The sequence below is a fragment of the Ursus maritimus genome, unplaced genomic scaffold (genome assembly GCF_017311325.1).
Source record: "Ursus maritimus isolate PB19 unplaced genomic scaffold, ASM1731132v1 scaffold_9, whole genome shotgun sequence".
Taxonomy (NCBI): Eukaryota; Metazoa; Chordata; class Mammalia; order Carnivora; family Ursidae; genus Ursus; species Ursus maritimus.
Genome location: NW_024427107.1, coordinates 71,892,901 through 71,915,057, shown reverse-complemented (window position 1 = coordinate 71,915,057; position 22,157 = coordinate 71,892,901). Strand labels below are relative to the sequence as shown.

Below are 22,157 nucleotides of genomic sequence, written 5' to 3'. Positions count from 1 at the left end.
CCCCACACCTCGGAGGCAGCAATAGCATGATGGATCCTTCTTCTGCTTGGAATCTCTGTGCCCTGCCCTTTAACCACATCTCTTCTGCCTCTCGCCAGACAAGGTTATCTGTTTTTAAGGGACCATGTGATTAGATTCGGTCCCCTGGAAAACACTCCAGAAATCTTCCTATATTAAGGCCCCTGACCTTAATCTTACCTGCAAAGTCCGTCTTGTCATGTAACGACCTATCCATAGGTTCCAGGCAGGTATCAGGGCAGCAACTTCTTTTTAGGGCCATTATACCATCTAGCACATTCCACAGTGAATCCTGTCCCATGATGAAAACGGTGTTGATAGTTCTTTTTTTTTTTTGAAGATTTTATTTATTGTCAGAGAGAGAGGGTGGGGGGGGATCGCACAAGCATGGGGAGCAGCAGGCAGAGGGAGAAACAGGCTCCCCACTGAGCAGGGAGCCCCATGCGTGGCTCGATCCCCGGACCCTGGGATCATGACCTGAGCTGACGGCAGATGCTTAACCAACTGAGCCACCCAAGCATCCCATGGTGTTGATAACTCTGAGAGACTCCAAGCTGGAGAAATCTGAGCTCGCCTCCCTTCTATAAAACAGCATTCCTTGAGCGTTTATAGTGTGCCAAGACATGTCCTAAGAACTTGGGATCCATAATGGAAATAATGCCACGAAGAGGAAGGAGAAAGAGGAGGAAGAGAAAGAGAAACTACTTTTGCTGCATGTCTACTGTGTCAAGTGTACTTCCTGTGTCTTCTCCAATGTTCAAGGGAACCCCACTATACAGATGAGACAAGTGGGGGTCAGGGGTCTGATAACTTGCCCAAGGTCACCCAGCTCATCCACTACACAGTCGAGACCTACACCCTCTTTCCCTTGCCCCTCCTGGTTTGAGACACTCAGGGCGCCTCTAGTCCACAGAGGAGAACAGAACACCTTTGGACACCAAGCCACCAGGGGTCACTTCCGTCTTTCCCCAGGGGGTGAGGGTCCCTGGGGGGTTTCCCGAGGCAGCTGGACAGGGAGCTGGCTGACCTGAGGTCCCCGACCCGGATGCCCAGAGTTCTTCTGCGGAAGCTGGGGAGGACAGTGATGATGGGGCAAGGGAGGGGCTCTAGAAGTCTCCTCTGGCCGAATTTACATGTTCTTGGTTGTCCAGGTGCACTCCTTCCTCTTTTTAATGACCTAGTGTATTTATAACTCATCCCCAAAGGGTAATGAGCCGTAGGCTTCAGTCTGCAGACTTGTAGAGAACTGGGAAGAAATTAGTGAGAAGGGCCATGACAGAGAGCCAGAAACATCTAAGTAAAACATGCAGCATCCCAAGAGAAATTCACCTTCAGTACTAACATTACTCTTACTCATGACAATTCACCGGCTGAAGAGCGACCGTGTGCCAGCTGCTTTCCTGTGCCACGGACAGATGTTCATTTCTTACTCCTCACAGCACTCTGGAGAGGTGTCGACAGAGGCATTTTATCACTAACTCAAGAGGTGCTCAGAGATGTGAAGTAACTTGCTCTAGGACGCAACGCTGGCCAGTCTAGATTCAAAGGCAGGTGTGGCCTCTGCCAGCTCACAGTCAAGACCCTCCCACTGGCCCCACAGAGAGGCCAGCAATGCCTCTGAGTCCAGCCGTGATTTTATTGTAACTCTGCAATGGGGTATTTTCTTCTTTTTGACAGATAAACAAGCCAAGCTTCAGAAAAGCCGAGGCCCACAGTTAGGAGGGGCACTGGAAAGAGGAAGGGTTGATGGCTTTGGAACCTCAGGCTGAGCTCTGGCATTTCCACGCTGTGTCATCTTGCTCTGGGACCACATGGATCCAGACACCTGCACTAGTGTGTGAGGTCACACAACTTGCCACCTAATGGAACATGTCTGGGCCTCCCAGGTCTTCCCTCTGCCCGTAATGTGTGGGGGAGCAGTTTCTCCTTATTTGTCCTTGTTTGCTATTTCTTCTACCCAGAGCCCCGCTCCCCAGCTCCTCCATGGCCATCTCCAGCTGGTCAGCCAGAGACACACAAATGTCATCTCCTCCTGAGAGGTACCGCAGTGCTCCTTTCCCTCACCTATGGGCTGGCACACACCTGGGCTCAAGGATGTTCATGACAGCTGGGTGAGGGCAGAGGAGGAAGGTGGCAAGTCTCATTCAGAGGGAGGGAAGACCTAATGAGCCCCAGTTTAAATAAGAAGGGGAAAAGAGGATGAGGGGATTCCAGGGTCACTGTGGAAAGGACCAGCAAAGGCTTTAGGGAGACACTGGGCCTCATCTCCCCTTACAAAGCAGACCCTCTCCCAGGTCAGCCAGCACTTTGGTAGAGATGCCTCTGGTCATGGCCCCAAGTCTGCTGGTCCGCTCCCTTATCTATCTCCTCATTGTGACCATCACTCAATTTCCAACATGGAAAGGCCCAGAACGTTTGTCTCCCATGGACACCATTGGGATGGGGTGCCTGGGGCACAGTAGTAGACTCGGCAGTCTTGCTCTGGGGACAGAAAGCTGAGCACCTGGTTGGGTGGAGGCAGGTCCATCGAAAGAGAGGTGGGTGGGCAGGGTCCCAGGAGCCCTGGAAGGACAGGGAACTCAGAAGGGACCCAGGGCTCTCCCCGGCAAGTGGGGGTGGTCTGGGCATGACCAAGCAGCTTCTGAACATGTGGAGGCTTTCCAGGTGTTGTCAGACCCTCAAGCTCTGTAAGTTTGCTCGTGCAGCGGGGGTACCTAGAACACCATCCCTACCCACCTAAGCTTTCCATGCCTTGCTTAGCTTTGTCTGTTCTTTGTACTCCCCTTGGGGTCACCTTCTGGAGAACGTTCCCTGGCTTGACCTAGGTGCCCCTCTTCCAGCTCCCGAAACAACTGGTTTACCCCAGCTGCTGCTCATATGCCACTGTACTGTGACCACCTGCTTACTTGTCCAAGAGGAACTACTCATCTTTGTACTTGAGCCCCGAGCCAAGGGCCTAGCATGAAGTGGGGAATGAGCTGGACGAAATCAATGGCAAAGAAAAGATCTTCTAATTATTGCTCACCAATTTCTAATTATGCAGGACATTCATTTCTCTTGCCCCATAGGAACCTCCCAGCAAAGCTAAGGGAGTGATGAGTTGAACGGATTTTCCAGTTGAGGCTAATGCCCTGATTGGTGAAGGGGTTTGTTCTGGGTCATTCAGTTGGTGAGTGGCTGAGTCAGAATTCAAACTTCTGTCTGATTCCATACACCAAATACTTTCCCTCTGTCTTGGAAACCGTAAGATTGTGATTCCCAGACCTGAGATTCACTAAGGGTGGTGTAAGAACACACACATTCCTTGAAGATAGGGTGATAGCATAGAGTTCAAGGGGGAAAGAGGGAGAGAAGGAAGGCAGGGAGAAAGAAAGCAATTATAAATGCTGGATGCAACAAGAAGCTTGACCATAATATTACAGTCTGAACAGAAATTGCTCCAAAAATAACATGATCTTAAGCAACCAGTAAAGTATCATACAAGAGAATCTATTTGATCTTGAGGCTAGATGCATGGCTGTGGAAATGGCCTGGGGTTACATCGTGAACCAAGAGAACAGGGAGCGTGACTCAAGCACACTGCTTGGCCTGTGACATATAAAAAAGTCTTAATAGGGTAAATGAAGTTAACAGGTTTTCAAGGGTCAGCATTACCCTAGAGAACAAAGCATGGCAGGTGCAGATGAGGTCGCAGGACAATGGAAACCCAAGGGCAAGGACAGCAAAAACAAAAAGGAAAAGAAGAGGAGATTTAAGGGTGCCAACAGGCTCATCATTTAAGTTGCCAGCTAGGGATTATTGGAACATTGATGGAATAAGAAAAATATATTCAGAATTACGAAAGTAGGGGCGCCTGGGTGGCTCAGTCGGTCAAGCCTCCGACCCTTGATTTGGCTCAGGTCATGATCTCAGGGTCGTGAGATCGAGCCCCGCGTCGGGCTCATGCTAGGCATGGAGCCTGCTTTAGATTCTCTTCCGCCTCTCTCTCCCTCTGGCCCTCCCCCCACCCCCCCCCCCCCCCCCTTTCAAAAAAAAAAAAAAAAAAAAAACCTACAAAAGTAACCAAAAGAGGAAATAAGAATTATACCGTCATCCTGCTTTTGGAGAAATGTGTGGAGTCTGAGGGGAATGAGGTGGGCAAATCCTCCTCTGGCTCAGCTGGGAATCCACAGGTCCGGCATAAAGTTGATAAATCACAGAAACAGGTAAAGTCACAGTGTCGTGAGTCATAGGGGTGACCAGACAGAGAGGGGAGCTCTGAAAAGAAGGAGCTGTTGCAGAGGGGATGACGGCAGGTGGGGGCCGTGGGAGGTGGTTCCTGAGGTACAGGTGTTGTGTATTGGAAAGTATAGATTCAGAACCCTGCCCTAGACGATTCATTCTGAAGATTGGAATCTCTGATTCCAAAAACAGGGATCTCTGATTTTCACGTGCTCACTCCTGTCCTGTCTTGGAACTGCTGCCTGAGGGTCTTGGATGATCTGGGAGGCCTTGTCCTTGTCTTCCAGCTCCAGTGAGAACCATGGGAGACCCGGAGCTCTGGCCACCCAGCTGCCTCTGTGAGGGCCTCGGGAGGCGGAGGCCCTTGTGGGCTGATGTTACAACTCCCCTTTGAGAAAGTCACTGGCCTCCTTCTCCTGTCCTTCAGGTCCGCTTCCAGCTCAAGAGGAAGCTGATTCAGACGAATGACTGAGCTTACAGAGAATTTCTTCACTTCCTTTCTTGATTCCTGTTTTAGCTAATTCTTAAGGTCATTCGGGTTCCCAGTGTGAGATGCTGTTCTGTTCACCTCCTGACTTCTCAGTGACCCTGGCCTTGGCTCTGGGTGTCCTGTGGCCTTCCTGACCTTAGTCAAGGGGAAAAGAGTTTGTATTGTCTTATGGCTGCCCTGGCACCCATGGGGCTGGCCCATCCCATCTGGACGTGGACAAGGACTTCCAGAGGAATCTCTGCGGTGCAGGAGAAAGTGCTAGAGTGGGAGCCTGAGGGCGCCCTTCTGAAACCAGCCCTGACAGGGCTGGTGGTGGGAGCCCGGGAGGCACAAGTTCTCTCTAGCTCTCATTTCTTCATCAGGAAATGGGCTCAGGCCCCCTTCAGCTCACACTGCCTAACTATAGTGTGTTGCCTCTTTGGTCACTCTTTTCTGCGAGCTGTTCCAGGCAGGGGCCCAGATGGCCTGGCCTTTGGATCCCTTGGGCCTCCCATCGATAGCTTTCTCATGGACTGGTTTATAGTGGGTGCCTTGAATAGACTGTTAACTCTAAGGGCTTGTGAACACCACTCACTGTTTTTGTTCATACACATTAGCGCCCTTAATCAGCAGGGCAGGTGTGCAAAGCAGGCATTATTATTATAACAGGATGTTAAAATGGGATGTTTTCTAGCTCAGTTTTCAAAAGCTGAGAGCAAATAGCAGGTGGTATCCGGTACTAGACGTTAGTGCAGGGCTGACAAAGGGGGTGGTCCAATCTGGTTCCACCACCATGAGACCATCACCCACTCCAGTCACGTTAAAGAATGTGACTGACCCATTTCCAGGACTACTGGTGGAGGATTTGGGGTTTTGATATGGGTCTGGAGTGGACTTTTTATTATCAGGAAAGTGGTGAGCGATGCCTGAGGTTTGGTCCAAGGGCAGGATAAACTATACCTCTGAGTAGGGATAACAATATTTTAGTTTTCTATGGATGCTGGAACAAATTATCACCAATTTATGGGTTTAAAGCAATATAAATTTATTGTCTCACAGGTCTATAGACCAGCAATCCAACATAAAGCTCAGCGGGCTAAAATCAAGGGGCTGGCAGGCTGCATTCCTTTTTAGAGGTTCAGGGGGGAATGCATTTCTTCTCTTTTTTCAGCTTCTAGAGGTCACTCAATCCCTTCCTCCATCTCTAGCACCAGCGATGTTGGGCCAGGTCCTTCCCACACTGCCATCCCTCTGGTCCCTTCTCCTGTACCCCTCTTCTACTTTTGAGGACCCACCTTGTAATTGTTATTACATTGTGGTTCATTGGACCCGTGGGGGAATCACAGATATTTTCCTATCTTAAGGTCAGCTGATCAGCAACCTTAACTCCATCTTTGACCTAATGCCCTCTTAGAGTTTAGCCTTAGTTATTCAGTTTCTAGGAATTGATTTATCATCTTTGGGGAGGGGCATTATTCTGCCTACCACAAATGGATACTAGGCTGAAATAAAAATGCTTCCAGCATATCCCTTGTGAAGCATTGCTCACCCAGTAAACTTTATGGAATCCATTCTACAAGTAAGGAAAATAAATATCAGAGAAGTTAAGAGTGGGATCCATTCTTAACATGCATTGGAATTCCCTGATGCCTGGTCCCCACCTACCCCCTTCAGGATTCCGATCTAATTGATCTGGGATGTGGCATTGGTACTGAGATGTCGTAAAAGGACTCCAGTGATTCTACCTGATAGCCAAGGCTGAGAACCACTGTGCTAAAGGAATTACTCCAAGTCATTCCACTACCATGAACACCTGGCCCAGATCTAGCTTATTTCAAAGCCCCCACTAAGGTGTTGGTGGATGAGGAAACTCCTATGTTTCTACCCCATAAGTGACACCCCGTTCATCGCTGCTAACTGCATTCCAGCTTTGTGGGGACAGCAATATGTCTAGGGAATATCCTCTAAGGAATAAGTCATGTTTGTCTAATCAGATCACAGTAAGCCCATTCCCTATTGTCGGTAATTGGTCTTAAAATAGGGACACAACACCATTAGTCCAATGAGACGTAAAGGGAATTTTGCTGGGAATTTTTGGGAAAGACATTTTTCCAAGAGAAGAAAGAGACGCTTGAAGGGAAGGTCCTTCCTACCATGTCTCGCTTGCTTCCAGCACAGATGCCATCAGGAGCAAATGTGATGTCTGGAACTGTGGCAGCCATAGTGTGTCAGTGAAATGAAGCATTATCCATGAACTGAAGACAGCAAAGTGGAAGGCCAATCCTAGGACCATCCCCATCCTGGAGTATCCTTCGGTTAAGGCACTTTAGCTGGGTGTTTGGTACTTGCACTGAACTATCCTGATTGATCGTCTAAGCCGGTGAGAGGTTACTGGGGTTTTCAATGCTTTCAACAGGTTCTGCACAACACACAATGTGGCTGTAGACCTATCCAAAGTCTAGGGAGTGCAAGGAAATAGAGAAATCAGAAGACCTGAGTTGAATTCTGATTCTCCACCTCCCCCCTGTGTGAATTCAGGCATTGCACAAGCTTTTCTGAGACTCGCCTTCCACATCTGCAAAATGGGGGTGATGGTCCCAACATATGGACCATTACTGAGTTTGGTCTATGCTTAAATGAGGTGACGTGTGTCAACACATCTTCTGACATACCTTATAAATGACAGAGACCGTTAACCGGCTCCACCTGCTTTGACTTTGGGTTAATTCTTTCTGTGTGTGTGTGTGTGTGTGTGTGTGTGATTGAGAGAAAGAGAGTCTTAGGTCTGCCTTCATAAGTATGTCCCTTATGGGGGTAAATGATCAAATCTCTTGTTCATCTGGGAACCCAAAGCAACCATAATTGGGGTAATAATTCTATCTCCTTGCCCCAAATCCCTCTCACGTTCAATTAAGTCCTATCAATTCTACTTCCTAAAGAGTTCTCAGATCTCTGCCTTTCCCCACCTCTACCGTCGCTACCTGGATTCAGACCTCATTGTCTCTTGCTTGGAATATTGCACCAGCCTAGCTGGTCTCCCACCCCCATTCTGGAACCTTCACATCCTTTCTAACACACAGGTGGGACTGCATCACTCTGGGGCCCGCCTTCTATGCATCCCCATTTCCTGTGTTACCGTTCACACCCGTTCACCTGCCTTTTTCTCTGTCTAGAGTGCAGCGTCTCTGCCTCCCTGGCAATCAGCCCAGGGCCTGGTATACACAGGATGCTCCAGAAATTTTGGTTGGAAGGAAACGGCAGTCTGGGATTCAAGCCTTAGGAAGCTCATTAAGACATAGTTTGGTGTCTCCCAAGGACGGTCTTGAACGAACAAGTCTGAGTCACCAATGCTTCATGGCACGTAGACACTTTATTGAAAGTTAGTGGCTCTTTTAGAGAATAAGACACCCTTGGTGGCAGCCTGAGGTGGGGTCGGCAGGCTGGACAGGAGGGCCTTGGCAGATGGTCACCTGCTGTAGCTCTTGGAGCCTGGCTCTCCTAACAGCCCAGTGTCAGCCAGCCCGTCCTCCTCTTCACTCTCTGCTGACAACTCCTGCTTGGCTTCATCTGAAATAGAAGGGGCAAGGCTGGTCCAATCACATTGGGACTCCTCCCTCGTCTCTTCCCCCCTTGGCCCTAAGTGACCCCAGCCTCTGATGGGCCTTCCCTACGAATGCTCAACAGAGGGGCACTTCCAGGGGTCGGGCGCTAGAGTCATCACCAGGGTCTCGGGTCATGCTAAGGGCCACTTGGCCTCGGAGGCTAAATGCAGCATTGAGGGTCTAAAGCATGGTGGGCCAGGTCACATGCTTGCTGGATGTTGCGCCCCCACCTTTTGCCACATGAAGAAATCATGTCATTCTTAACACCTTCAGCCCACCCCCCCACCATCCGCCTCCCTGGGAAGCCTTCTCAGATCCTCCCTCCACGGGGCTCCCACTGGCCTGGGCACAGACTTCCATCGCAGGGCAGGGACAGCTGAGGGCCATTTGCTGGGGTTATGTCACTCACTTCCCCCTCTCCTGGAAGCTTCTCAAGGCCACTGCACTTATTCTGTATTCCCAGTGCCCTTGTTATGATTCAGTTTCACTCCTTCATGCCTGCTCAGCCGGAAGTGCTCTTCCACGGTAAGAGACGATAATACCCACTTCTTCCCTGGTTAGAAATCCCACCCCCAGGCCCTGGCGTCCTGGCCCTGTGCCTGTCTCTCTGACTTCTCCCATCAGAACAGGAGGCCCCCCAGGCTGGGAGCTCCTCAGGGAGAAGGGCCGTGTAGATGGCACTCCATGACTCAGTGGCCCCATGCACTCAACCCAGGTCTGCCGCACAGCGAGCTCGGCGGGTGCTGGGGATGAACCGCCCGGCCGCCCTCTGCCCGGCCCCTGCCAGCTCCGGCTTCCCCACCTGCCGCCGCCGCCTTCAGAGACCGAATGTACTTGGACCAGAAGGAGCAGTCAGCGCTTTTGAGGCCCTGTCGATTGGGGAGCAGGACGCTGAGCTCCTTGTAGCTCTCCCCGCCGGCCCGCGGGACGAAGTCAGGCCACGGGGCTGCAAACTCAGGGGCTTTCCTGGAGAACTCATGCGGGTAGTTGGGGTTTCTGGGAAAATGACAAGGAAGAAACATCCATGAGGGAAATGCGGCTTTTCTTTTATCAATTGGGATTCCTTTCCACTTGAACTTGGTGTCCAAGGACCGAGTCCTGCATCTTTCAGTGTCAAAGCAGGGTTTGGACCTGCCCGATCCGATTTCCAGGGCTGTGCTTGACCTACCACATTACAAATGTGGAAAGGCCCATTTCTAGAATGCTCACAAGGTCCCCGTGTCCCCTTCTACCCTGGTGTCCTTCTATCTGGACACCACAGCCAGTCGCTGGAGTGGCTCCATTTGTCCAAGGCCAGGGCAGGAGGGTGGGCCCCAAGCCAGGCCAACGCGGCCCCCTGTAAGCCATCTTCCCTCTGAAGGGGCAGTCTTGCCCCGTCACACTCAGATGCCTCTCCACACCTGCCACCAGGCCTGTCTCGCAGCCCCATCTGACCTCCTGACATTCACCAAAAGAGGTGTGTTTCTCGTCCCTTCCACCCGAGGGTGACTTTGCTTGTACGCTCCTCTCCTGGGCGCCTTCTACGGGCTGGCAGCTTGTGTCTGAATATCCTATTGTTTTCAAGGCCCAGCTTCCATGCCACTTCCCCAGCGAAACGTTTTCTAAATCTGAGTTCAAAGAAATGTCTTTCCGGGGCGCCTGGGTGGCTCAGTAGCTAAGCGTCTGCCTTCAGCTCAGGGCGTGATCCTGGTGTTCTGGGATCGAGCCCCACATCAGGCTCCTCCACTGGGAGCCTGCTTCTTCCTCTCCCACTCCCCCTGCTTGTGTTCCCTCTCTCGCTGGCTGTCTCTATCTCTGTTGAATAAATAAAAACTCTAAAAAAGAAAAAAAAAAAAGTCTTTCCGCTCACATCTCCTCCAATGAACTAGACAAAGTTCTACTTTGCCCGCTTTTCATTGGGTTGGGTTTTAGGTTTCTGACTGTCAGTAGGTTATGGGTGAAACATGACTTTTTTTTTTTTTTTTACCTTCTACCTTTCCAGGGGCCTGAGAACCAAGCTAAGTAACCAGCGAATGTAAAGGGGGAACCAAGCTTGGAAGTGGGGACAGTGATTACGCCACTTGGGCTAGAATAACGGTATGCAGGGGTCTAGGGTAGAGAAGGAAGGGTCTGGAACATGTTCACTGAATTAGATCACCTGGGACTGTGGTTCTCAGCTTGGGGTGACTGTGCCCCCCAGGGGACATCTGGCACCATCTGAGACAGTTTGGGGTGAGGTGCTACCAGCCTCTAGTGGGTGGAGACCAGAGAAGTTGCTAAACAGCCCGGGCTGCACAGGACGCCCTCAACCACAAGGACGTACCTGCCCCCACGTGAGCAGGGCTGGGGTTCAGAACCCGATCCAGAGCCATCCCACGTGGCTCAACAAGGAAGAGTGCGGCGGGAGCGTCCCTTCGCTGAGATGAATCTACACAGAGGTAGTTGTGGCTAGCAGAGGGGGGCTGAGACAGGGAGACGGGTGACGGCAACGTCTGGGGGGAGGACAGGGAGGGAGGCAAGCGAGATGGCAGCCGCGGGCACACGTGGTCCACTCACCCCGATCGGATGAAGTTCGAAAAGAACTGCATGATCTTCAGGGACAGGCTTTTCTCCTCCAGAGTAAACTGCCCCTCGTAGGCGGGGTAGAAAGGAAGCCCAAAGGCAGACCGAACATCCGCCAGCAAATCCAGGCTGAGAAGACGCACGGAAATAAGAAGAAGCCAAAGTTAAAGGACTAATAAACTTCTGGAAAAGCCAAAGGAGCCAAAGACCAGTATTCCTCCCCAAATGGGGGACTTTCTTTCTTTAGGTTTAAGATTCTGGTTTAGGGCTTACTTTGTGTAGCTGAGATCTGGTGGGGCCTTTAATCCAATGGCCCCCCGGGGCAGATCCAGGACTCCTCTATTGGCTGAAGTACAGCTGGGCTCTTACCTCTCCCGAAACATGCCTGGAAAGAACTTTCCAAGAGAATGCTCTTTTGACCATATTCCGACCCTGATACTTGCAGTGTCCATAGGACATTTGTCTGTTCAAAAGAGCCTGTATTTTGAGCCCTTCTCTGTGTCAGCCCTTGTTCGTATGACTTACACTCTCCCATCTGTTCGAGGATGGCATTCATGCACAAAGCCACCCCAGTGCCCGGCACACCCTTGCTGGTCAGCTGATAAACCCTAGGAGTGACCCGAATATCTAATAAACAGCAGGCAGGAAGGAATAAGGATTTAGAAGCCAGGTGAGGGGCTGGAGTGGACTGGGCTGGAGCTGGCACTGGGGAGACCAGCCCAGGGGTACCTGGGGCCGTGGGGGTGAATGCTGGGAGTATCAGAGTAGAAAAGCAGCAAGGGACTTCGTAGCTGTGTAGTAAAGAATTTGACTTGTCCCAAAGAGAAGTCTGGCCTTTGCCCCCTGTGGTCATAACTTTGTTTAGGGCAGAGGCTCACCACATTGGATTTTCCATAAATGTGGTCACACTCGACAGCCTTAGGGTGGGGGCTGGTCATGTCCCAGGTGACTTAGGGTGACACGGTATCAGCGGACTTGGAGATGGAGATTAACCATGGGCAATCAACCAACCAGTCCATCGCACCTACGTAACAGAGCTCTAACAAAGCCTCTGAAGGCCAAGTCTGGGTGAGCCTCCCTGGTTGGGGTTACCCCATGTCCACTGTCACACATCAGTGCCAACAGAGTAGCCCCTTCTGACTCCACAGGGAGGGGACTGTGGGGCTCTGCGCTTGGAACCCTCCTGGTCTCTACGCTGTGCCACTCTTCCTTCGTCTGGTCTGAATCCACACCCTTTCCCTGTTATCACCTTAATGATGAGTATAGCTGCTTTCAGGGAGGTCTGTCTCTCTAGAGAATTATCAAGCCTGAGGGTGGTTTGGAGAAGCCCCTGAATTTGCACTTGGTGTCAGAAGTGAGCAGGGTCTTGCGTGGAGACCTCCCTCTCCACCCTTGTAGTTGGCCCCAACTTATCGCAAGAGCCAACTCTAATTCTACAGACGACGGAAACTAAGTCCAGAGAGGCTTCCTGACTTACCCAGAGACATGCAGCGAGGTGAACAGCGGAGTGGGATCAGGAGTGTGGCTGGGGTAGGAGCTAATGGAAGACACCCGGTCCAGGGGCCCCATCCCAGGTCTTAGGCCTCCCCACTTCCAAGCTGGTGACCTCTGGCAAGTTATGTGGCCTCCCCAATTCCCTGCTTCATCATCTCTGGAGCAGGCACATAATTAAACACTGGCTTCATGGGGTTGTCGTGAAGATCAGAATAAGATGGTCAATGTAGCAGGTACTCAAAAGGTAAGGCGAGTGTTCTTTCTTGTCTATCCTTCTACTTGCCGTGTAATCGGCTGTCATCAGGCTAACAGCAGCGTCTCAGGCCAGGACTCTCCAGGGGTTCACGTCTGTGCCGGTATGACGGGCAGAGACAGCCACTGCACGCGTGTGCTGGGAAAGGGCTCAGGCTGGCTGGACCTCTGAGGGGCTCTGAGGCTGGACCTCCTCCTGGGACCGTAAGCATGAGCTCCGGGGGCACATATGACTGTTGACAGGTCATAGAGGGAACGGCATGGGACCGAGTCACTCAGCTGAGTCAGCTTGGTCCCTTACTGCCCGTGTAACCCTGGGTGAGTCACATGACTTAGGTCTTAGTCCGCTCATTATGAAATGCGGGGCCGAACCAGCCATGGCCGGTGCAAGCTAGTGACAAGTGCTCTCCCAAGCCCCAGCTAGCATTATGACCATGGTTACTGTGTGTCAACACCGGGCTCCATGCTGGGGAAGGTGTCATAGAAGGGACGGGAGACAGCGTGAGATAAACAGGACCGACGGCTTGAGGTTAGTGGGGAATTTCAATCACAGACCGTGTCGTCCCCTTGCAACCAGTGTCAGGCATCCTGCACCCATTTAGGGAAGGTCTAAACTCACAAAGGGGAGCGGAAAGTAGCAGTGGCATCAAAACGTATACCTCCTGGTCCCCAAGGAGCGAAGTCCCTTGTCCGGTGCCTGGAGTATCTGAGGTCAAGCGCACACAAGAGTCCAGAGTCCGCGCTGGCCAAGGTGGCCTGCTGGAAGCCAGCTCCACTCAGTCCCTGTCTCCACTTGCCATTTCCTGAGCAGGCACGCTGTGCCACATACCGGGCTAGGCCTCAGACCACCAACACTCCGGACCCGCCACAGACAGAAATGGCATCATCCATGTCCTTCCCAGGTGATGACCACAGGCTCAGAAAGAGGCTGCCACAGGCCTCCGACCCGGGAGAGCCAGGATCCGGAGCTGAGTCCCCCAGACCCCAAATCCTGCTCTCTGTCTCCCTGTGGGCGGGGGCTGAGGATCGGTAAAAAGTACTAATGACCCGGCTTCTCAATGATGTTGTAAGACTCAGAGGGAAAAGGAACACAGAGCGAAAAAAGCCAGGAAGATAGAAGTTGTAAGGGCAATAGAAATCAGCCTTCATGCACCCCCTCTCTGTAGCTGAGCCCCCTTCACCCCGATATCTCCAGGGCCCTAAGAGTAGACACTCTTGGAGTACTGTAGAGTGTTTACACTGGAGGAAAGGAGGCTCAGAGAGCCCATTTTCTTGCCAAGACCCCACACTGGGAAGCGGCGATGCCGGACCCACGCGGGGTCTGTCATTCCAAGGCCGGCGGAGCCCCTGGCCTCCCCACACACCCTCGGGGGCTCCCCGCTCTGTGTGAGCTGCAGAGGAACCGGGGCAGCCTGGCCTCAAAAGGGGATGCCCTGGGCCCTCCGCTGCCCCACCAGGCCTGGCTCCTTCCCCTGCGGTGTGGACGACGGAAGCGGCCTGCTTCTCAGAGGCCCTTCAGGGAAAGTGGCCGGATGAGTTTTCCACCGCTGCCCGAAGAAATAACCACAAAATGGCTCAGATCAACACACATGTGCTATCTCACAGTTTCCGGAGTTTGCAGGTCCGGCACGGGTCTCGCTGCGCCAAAATCGAGGCGTCAGCAGGCCTTGTTCCTTCTGGAGGCTCTGACGGAGAAGCCGCTTCCTACACACGAGTGGTGACAGAATTCGGTTCCTTGAGGCGGAGGACCCAGGTTCCTGTTTTCTCCCTGGCTGTGAGCTGAAGGCCACTCCCGGCTCCGGGAGGCCACCGTCAATGGCTCCCTTCCTCGGCCCTCAAAGCCAGCACGCCGTGTCTCACACACTCCTCTCCCTCCCTCTGCTGCTTTGACGGACTCACGTCCTTACGTTGGGCCCACCTGGATAGCCCTGAATAATCCCCCATCTTGAGAGCCTTAACCACACCTGCCAAGTCCCCTTGCCACGTAAGGTACCACAGTCACAGGTGTTGGGGATTAGGGCCCCGGCATATCAAGGGGCCACTGTTCTGTCTACCACAGATGCCTTGTCCGCCGTTTCTTCCAAAGAAAGAAATGGTGTGGTGAACAGGGTCCAAACCCTAGCTCAATCACCTAGTATCTGTGAAGTCTCGGACAAGACGCACAACCTTGCTGGGCCTCAGTGTTCTCGTCTGTAATGCGGTGACACAATCACGCTTCCAAACAACGAGTGGGGGAGCTATAAAATATTTCAAATCTTTTGCTCAGTTTCTGGCTCATACACTCATTCCTTTTTCCTCTTTACCTGTGAGACACACCTGAAAACGGATGAAAGGGGGTCTTTATTCTGAGAGTCCCATTGTAGAGTTCCAGGGGGCCATGACTTACATGGGAAACAGTGTGGCACTGAATGTCAACACTTTCTTGGGAGAGCCTTCGTAGCTCTTCTCACATTCTCAGAGGATCTGTGCCAACGGTGTGCTGTCTAATGACATCATTCTAGGCCACCTGGGTGGCTCAGGAGGTTAAGCATCTGACTCTTGATTTTAGCCCAGGTCATGATCTCGGAGTCATGAGATCGAGTCCCACACTGGGCTCCACACTGGGCAGGGAGTCTGCTTGAGATTCTCTCTCTCTCCCTCTGCCCCTACCCTCCCTCAAAAAAAAAAAATAAAAATAAAAATAAAAAATTGCCTTTTGCCAATTTCTATGGTGTAAGTACTCCAGCCACAGAGAATTTTGCACTACCAAGGTGACGTCACGGAGCTTGAGGGTTGGGGAAAGATGGCTCTTGTGAATGGGTGCGGGCCACCTCCCTCCAGCTGTCACAGAGACCCCAGCAGGTCTGTCTGAGACCCCAGCACATCCTGGAGCACTGCTTTTGGGAAAAGACCTGGCCTTCCAGCCCATCCGATCTGTTTAATTTGAGAGGCTGTTGTGTATGAAGACTTCTGCTTTGTTTTTTCCTTAGCAGGGCTGATCTTTATCAGGATGCTAGAGTTATTTCGAGCAGTTTAAGGCAGACATCTGGAGGAAAGGCAGCCACTGGAAGCTGTGGAAGTGGGCATTTGGGATCAGAGGACCCTGGGCCCTGGCTGAGAGTCCCCGGACTCTCTGGAGAGAGAAGAGGGCATCCGGATTCCGTGTCAGTGGAGGGAGACGAGGAAGGACACTCCAGGGACGTACAAGGTAAAAGGAGAAAGTTGTTAGCTGATTGGCCACGGTGCTGGCAGGGTGGGGGCTGACAGTTCACGCTTCATCGATTTGGCTTGTTTTGTGCTGGGTGTGCTCACATATACCCGCCATGGTCAAGCTGGTGTTACTTAGCTTTCAGTTGTCTTGCTGTCTTTGGTAAGAATACTCCGGTCAACCTTTCCCTCATCTGACTGTTACCTGTCCCAGGCTCAGGCCAGGTCTGGATCTCCTCATTGTCACTTGTGGGTGCGGGGACGAGGGGAGCTCCCTGCCTGAGCTGCCTGAGCCGGGCTCCAGCCCCACTTCCGCCGCCGACTCTCTGAGCCTTGGTTTTCCTGTCTGTACACTGGGTCTGGTCATCTCTGTTCAGCCTTCCATAGAGTATCCCTGGATGCTTCTAGACTGTAGTGGATGGAAATCCCTCTGAAAATGACAAACTGCCATCCAAGGAAGAGCTGTGGTTGCTGATGTTGGCAATGCGACGTTGAGCCAGAGTATGGGAGGAACTAACCAACCACACGTCCCGGGGATGGCTGTGTGTGTGTGTGTGTGTGTGTGTGTGTGTGCATGTGTGTGTGTGTGTGTGTATGTGAGGTTGGGGGCACCATACCAGATGTCAGAACAAGACCTTACTCGGTCTTGTTCTGGGCCCATTAGCCCCCTGCCTGCTGCGAGTGGTGCTCTGAATAGGGGCTGGGGAGAAAAGAGGCCTAAGTCAGCCATCTGGCACAGCTCATGGTCTCACAGGAAACGCAGGGAAGCTGACATTTTTAAAAGATGTTGTGAGATGGAGAGTAGATCGATATCAAATGCTGAGATTATTTACAAGGCCTCACAAGAAGAGGGAGAGAAGCGATGGCGCTTGTTTCCGGCAAGGGCATTGAGAGGAGCTGGTGGAAAGTCAGAGAGAGGAAATCCTCTCCAGGTCAACTTGTGCCCTGAAAGACAAGTAGGGGCTTAGTAAGGGGACTAGGCGGGGAAGGGCCTTGTGAGCGGGCATGCGGCTGCAACAGGTGGCAGACTCCCCGAATCTCTGGGTGGTCCCCTCTATCATACTGAGAAGTACATGGTGCCCAAAAGAGAAATTGGGCTTTTTCCTGGCCTAGGTAAACCGAAAGTCTGGGAACGACTACACTGCCTGCTGCTCACTAAGGTCCTTCAGGCTCTGGTTCTGTGAAAGGTGTGAGAACAGAGGCCAGGGGAATTGAAGGCCGCACCTTCAAGGAAATGGGGGGACATGACCGGCTTCTAAGCAAGCAGGGTGCAAGCTGTTTCTTCTAGAATCTTTCCTGGTGCGGTGTGGGGAGAAAGGCTTGAACTGAGAAACCACGGGGATGCTGCGTTTGTCCAGGAGAGAGACAGAAGGCTGGTTCTGCTTGCATCACCCTCCCCAACCTTCCCATCGGGCCACTGTCACATCTTAAATCCCCGCCGGTGCGCACTGCGGGAGGCCAGGCCTGCACTCTGGCCAGCCTCATACCACCTCTCAGAGATTAGTCACGCCCCAAGCTCCGGACTTCAGCTTGGCTGCCCACACATCCTTCAGGGCCCTTTGGGGCTGATTAGGGAGCACAACGACCTAGGCAGTGTCCCCAGAGGGAATGACCTCAGCAGGGCTCCCCTCCAGGTGAGGAGAGTGAGTGGGGAGGTCGTTCTTACACTATGGGTTGAAGAGGCTTGTGCAGTGGAGAAGCTCCCTGCTCTAGCCCATCTGATCGACTGACTTGAGAGCCTGTTGTTCCAGAGATTTCTATCCGTGTTGTTCTGTCTGCAGGAGGAAGTTTGGTTGACCTCATCCCCATAAAATATACTCCCTTTCTTATCTCTAGCTGGTATCTCTGAATAACTTCCTCCAACGGAAATTCGGGAACAAGGAGGAATGGAAATCCTTCTGCTTCCCAGGCTTTTTGGGGGGGAGGGGGGCGGTGAGGCAGTGTTAACTCACTTAGAAATAGAAGCCTGTGAGTGGGCTTCTCTTTGGGCAAATCTCATATGCAAAAGTCAGATTCTGCCTAGGAATTATCAGGAGGCAATTACACGCTTTACAAATGGCTTTTGTTTTGCAAAGAGATTCACTGCAATCCTTTCAAAACCCAGCTCCCCAATTTACTTCCAATGATACAACCCCACCCTCAGCCCCAAATGAAATACCTGCATATTTTCACAGTCTCAAAAGCCCAGCAAAGCTGGGTGACACACTGGTTTGTGGGATGGGCGAAGCTTTTGGCGGACCTGGTGCATTAAACTGGACATTTTATTTGCTTTAATTTTTTTAAAATAAACCCTACACCCAACACGGGGCTCACACAACCCCGAGATCAAGAGTCCCATGCTTTACTGACTGAGCCAGGCAGGCGCCCCATAACCTGGACATTTGATTCCCCACAGAACGCATAACAACCACTGCTTAGAAAAAGCTGAATTTTCCTGGCCGGGTGCGCCCATTCCCAACAGGAAGCGACGTGTTTACCAAGAGCCAACTGTGTTTGTCTCAAACCTGTTGATGTCAGCTGTATTTGTCACTGTAATTATAGAACTTAATTAAATTAATTAAATATCACGTGGATAGCCCACTTGCAAGAAACTAAAGCTGGGAATCATAGGCCATGCATTTTGTTCATGGTTTTGCAAGAATTTCAAAGGGAGCACTTTCCGACTTGAGCCTCTGACCCTGCAGTGACAGACTCACAGAGGAAGGCACGTTTCTGCACCCACAGAGATGAGAACAAGCTGAAGGTAAATAGATCTACCTTATTCATTTCTCACGAGTTCCCATCTCAACTGACTCTTCCGAGGGACCAACTGATCATCACACTGGATAACAGGATTTCTATTCTACATCCCGTTAAAAAACCCACCTGGCTTGCAGCGAGCTGGGTTTTGAGTGGGGAAAGAAAAGACCCAGGTGCATTCTCTATCACGTCTTCTTAAAAATCCCCAATGCTTTTCCATCACACTCAAAAAGTACTATCTCTTTGCCTGCCACAGCCTGCAAACTCCTATGTGAACTACAGGACCTTATTTTTCCCCCACATCTCCAATCACCCTCTCCCTCTTCAACAGACTCCAGATCCCTGGCCTCCTTCTTCACCCTCAAACATGTCAAGGCTTTTCCCTTTCTCCTTCATAGGGCAGTCTTCTGAACTTCCTCTGAACTTCTGTTCTTTGCACCCTATCCCCAGATGTTTGCCAATTCCACCCCCTAACGTAATGTTAATCCCAAGAAGACAGCCTCTCTCTGTCCAGCGCTAGGATCTGGGGCATAGAAGGTAGCAGGTAAATACTTCCTGAATCCACGTTGGAAAGGACGCAAGGCACATGCCCTTGGGTATTACCGGGTTAGAGCGGTCAGTTTTAGAAAACGATTCACCGCCATCTTTACTGGTAAATAATCTTGTTAATCACACAGGATGGAGCCAGGCCGATGGACCCAACTCAAGAATCCAACCGCTTAATATTTTCTTTGGTTTGCTAATTCCAACAAACTCCACGAGACAGTCAACTAAAAAGATAATATTTTGAATCTGGAATGTTAAAGGCCCCTGGAATGCACCCACACGTCTAGAATGCAAACGTAGTGGTGCACAAAATGTCTTGAGCCTAGAATTTATGGCTTTGTTTTCTGGGGTTGGGACAACTTGTAAAGGAAGAACATTACTGCCTCTGAAGTCATTTGGAATTTTTTTTTCTTCTCAGAGCCTTATTTTTCCAGAAGCAAAAGTCACCTTAATAGTGAACATCTAGAATATGCCAGGTTTTTAACTTACATTGACTTGAATCTTCATACGATGACGTAGATGTAGCTATACCCATTTTATAGGTGGGTAAACTGAGAAAAATCTTGCTCAAATGCAGGCAGTTAATGAATGGAGGAGATGGAATTAAAACCCCAGTTGATTTAACTTCAAAGGGTGATCTCTTCCATTATATTGAGCGGCTTCTCCCCAAATCAAAGAAGGATGTGGTATCCCAAGAGCCCTAGAAGGATGTGGTATCCCAAGAGCCCTACACCACCCCCATTCAAAGGGAGGTCAAGACCCATCTCTCTGAACTGTCTTCTGCCCTGTTGAAATGTGGGACTGAAATCTCAGGACTCTGGGACCAAGGACTTTGAAGTAAGGCCCTGACAGCAGCACACGGTTCAAGCCCAACAGCCCCCACACAGCCCCACAGTGAATTTCCATGAAACTCTGAACTGGCACCAGGAAGCTGACGATGAAGGGCCCCCACATGCCCTCTGAAGTGGCCACAGCTCCTCTTTCAGTGGCTGGTACCCAGATACCACCTCCTTTGTGGCTGTCTTCTTGGGCCCTGTTCCTCCGCATTGTGGATTCTTCCAGCAAACCCATGAAGCAGGGTTGGAGGTCACCTCATGAGCGTCAGCTTTACGCAGGGCAGTTAGCTGGGCAGTCTGCATGCACTGCCTTATTTAATGCTGACACGCTCCTAAAGTTGTGTTATTCTCAGCTCCATCACACAAATGAGGAAGCGGAAGCTTCCAGAGGTTGTCACCTGCCCAGAGGCACGCATAAGTGGTGCACCTAGGTAGAGGCGTCTAAGGACAGGCAAGGTCAGAGGGTAAATCAGTGTCCCCTCCCACACTTGCTGGGACCTGACTCCCAGGACAGGGCTGGCCACAGGGGCTGGGAGTCCTTTGACCATGGGCTGCAGAGAACGGAGAGAGGGCTCCTCCTGAGAAGCCACTGGGACCAGTGTGTCTTTCAGAAGGGGCTGGTTCAAGAGAAGGACATCAACTGAGAATCCACAGGATGGCAAAGCAGGTGGCTGGCATGGAGGGAGGAATCCTAGCTGCGTTCGGCTGGGAAGCCATCCTGGAGAGTCCCCTTGGCCTTCAACTTGGGAGGCGATAGCAGGCCACGGCCCTGCCGGTGTGAACACGGGAGAGAGGCTCGTCAGCCTTCCAGGCCAGCTTGGTAACAGAAGCACCGGCCACGCTCCGTTCCCGTGGTGCGTTCGTGGTCTGTCTGAATGGGCTCCCGTGGGGCCAGGGGCAGTGTCTGTGGGCGGAAGGGTCCTGCACTGATCAAGGACGAGCCTGGGAAAGGGGCTGCCTCTTCCCTTCAGGTGCTGTCAGTTATAACCCCCGTTTCAGTGGAGTCCACCAGTGGTTCTTGACAGAGGGCGATTTTGCCCCCCGGGGGGACACCGGCCATGTCTGGAGACATTTTTGTTGTTCCAACAATGGAGGTGCATTTGGTATTGAGTGACGGAGGCCAGGGGTGCTGCTAACACCAGACACGACGCACAGGACGGCCTGTCACAGCGAACAATTAGCCGGCCTAAAATGTCAGTAGTGCCAGGTTGAGAAGGCCTGGGTTATAGTCATCAGCGAAAATCCCTCTTCCTGAAACAGAGGGCTGCAGAGAGTAAGCATGGAGGAAACCGGCCCCCAATCTCCCCAGTGAGCAGAGCGGAGCAAAAGAAAGCTGCTAAGTTTTACCCTCACGTTAGTGGCCTTAGAAACCAAAGATGCCAGGTATTCCAGGCTCACATACATACAACCACATACACACACACACACACACACACACATCCCAGATGCAGGCACTATTCCCCTAAATCCTTCTAGCCACACTGTGGGACAGGAACTGGGACTTTCCCTGTGTATAGGTGAAGATGCATTGAGGCTCAGAGGCTCAGAAGAGGTTAAGCAACTTGCCCAAGGTCACACAGCTAGTCAGTGGACTTAGCCATGGCAGACAGTCAAGAGGCTTTGGGTCGAAGGGTACAATTGAAAAAAAAAAAAAAAAAACTGGACCAAGAGCAAGCGACAGGGTTTGGGTCTAGACTGCCAGTGACTGGCTCTTTACCTCTGGCTTAAATGAAAGAGTCAGATGAAATCGAATCCCATAGTCTGTGATTCTTTGAATCTAACTCTTAAAATGGAACCTTCTTCTCCGACTGTAGGTTTTAGTTTCTTTGTTTCCTCCCCCAGCCACTACACCTATTCCTTCCTCACAGAGGCTGGCCATCAAGTTCAGGGATGAAATCTCACGTATAATCCAGGAGCAGTTTCAGAACCACACTATGCTGCGATCAATTAACGGGAGGCTTAAGAAAGTGGTAACGTATTGTGTTTTGTGCACTCGCTCTGCCAGGGAAGCTAATATATGCTCACAGAAATGGAGGTATGGGACAGATGGCTGAAACCGTACGGCAGGCACATATATTTTAAGTCCGTAGGTTTGAGCCAGAAATAAATGAGAGGTGTGACAGCTCCCGGGCAGAGTGAGAGAGATGTCTTTTCAGGCGGAAAGGAGACACTTGCCAGCGATTAAATGGGCTAGTTTCCGTGATCATTCATTGATTTCAGCATCTACTATGTGGACGGCACCATCCCATGACC

General features: G+C 51.5%; 1 protein-coding gene and 1 long non-coding RNA gene across 2 annotated transcripts in view; one reads left to right on the top strand and one right to left on the bottom strand.

Moving 5' to 3' along the window:
* Positions 1-4,068: 4,068 nt before the first annotated feature.
* On the top strand, positions 4,069-10,803 carry LOC103656727. Its single transcript, XR_566668.2, has 3 exons — positions 4,069-4,223; positions 6,887-7,088; positions 10,292-10,803. It is a non-coding gene; the product is annotated as an uncharacterized LOC103656727 (long non-coding RNA).
* Positions 8,060-22,157, bottom strand: part of TG (thyroglobulin) — a 243,772-nt gene continuing 229,674 nt past the window's right edge. Inside the window, exons 47-49 of the mRNA XM_008684160.2 lie at positions 10,846-10,980; positions 9,099-9,306; positions 8,060-8,258 (exon numbers count right to left, since the gene is read on the bottom strand). Coding sequence (XP_008682382.2) covers positions 8,175-8,258; positions 9,099-9,306; positions 10,846-10,980 — 427 coding nt within the window. The 3' untranslated portion in view covers positions 8,060-8,174. The remainder of the gene's footprint in view (positions 8,259-9,098; positions 9,307-10,845; positions 10,981-22,157) is intronic.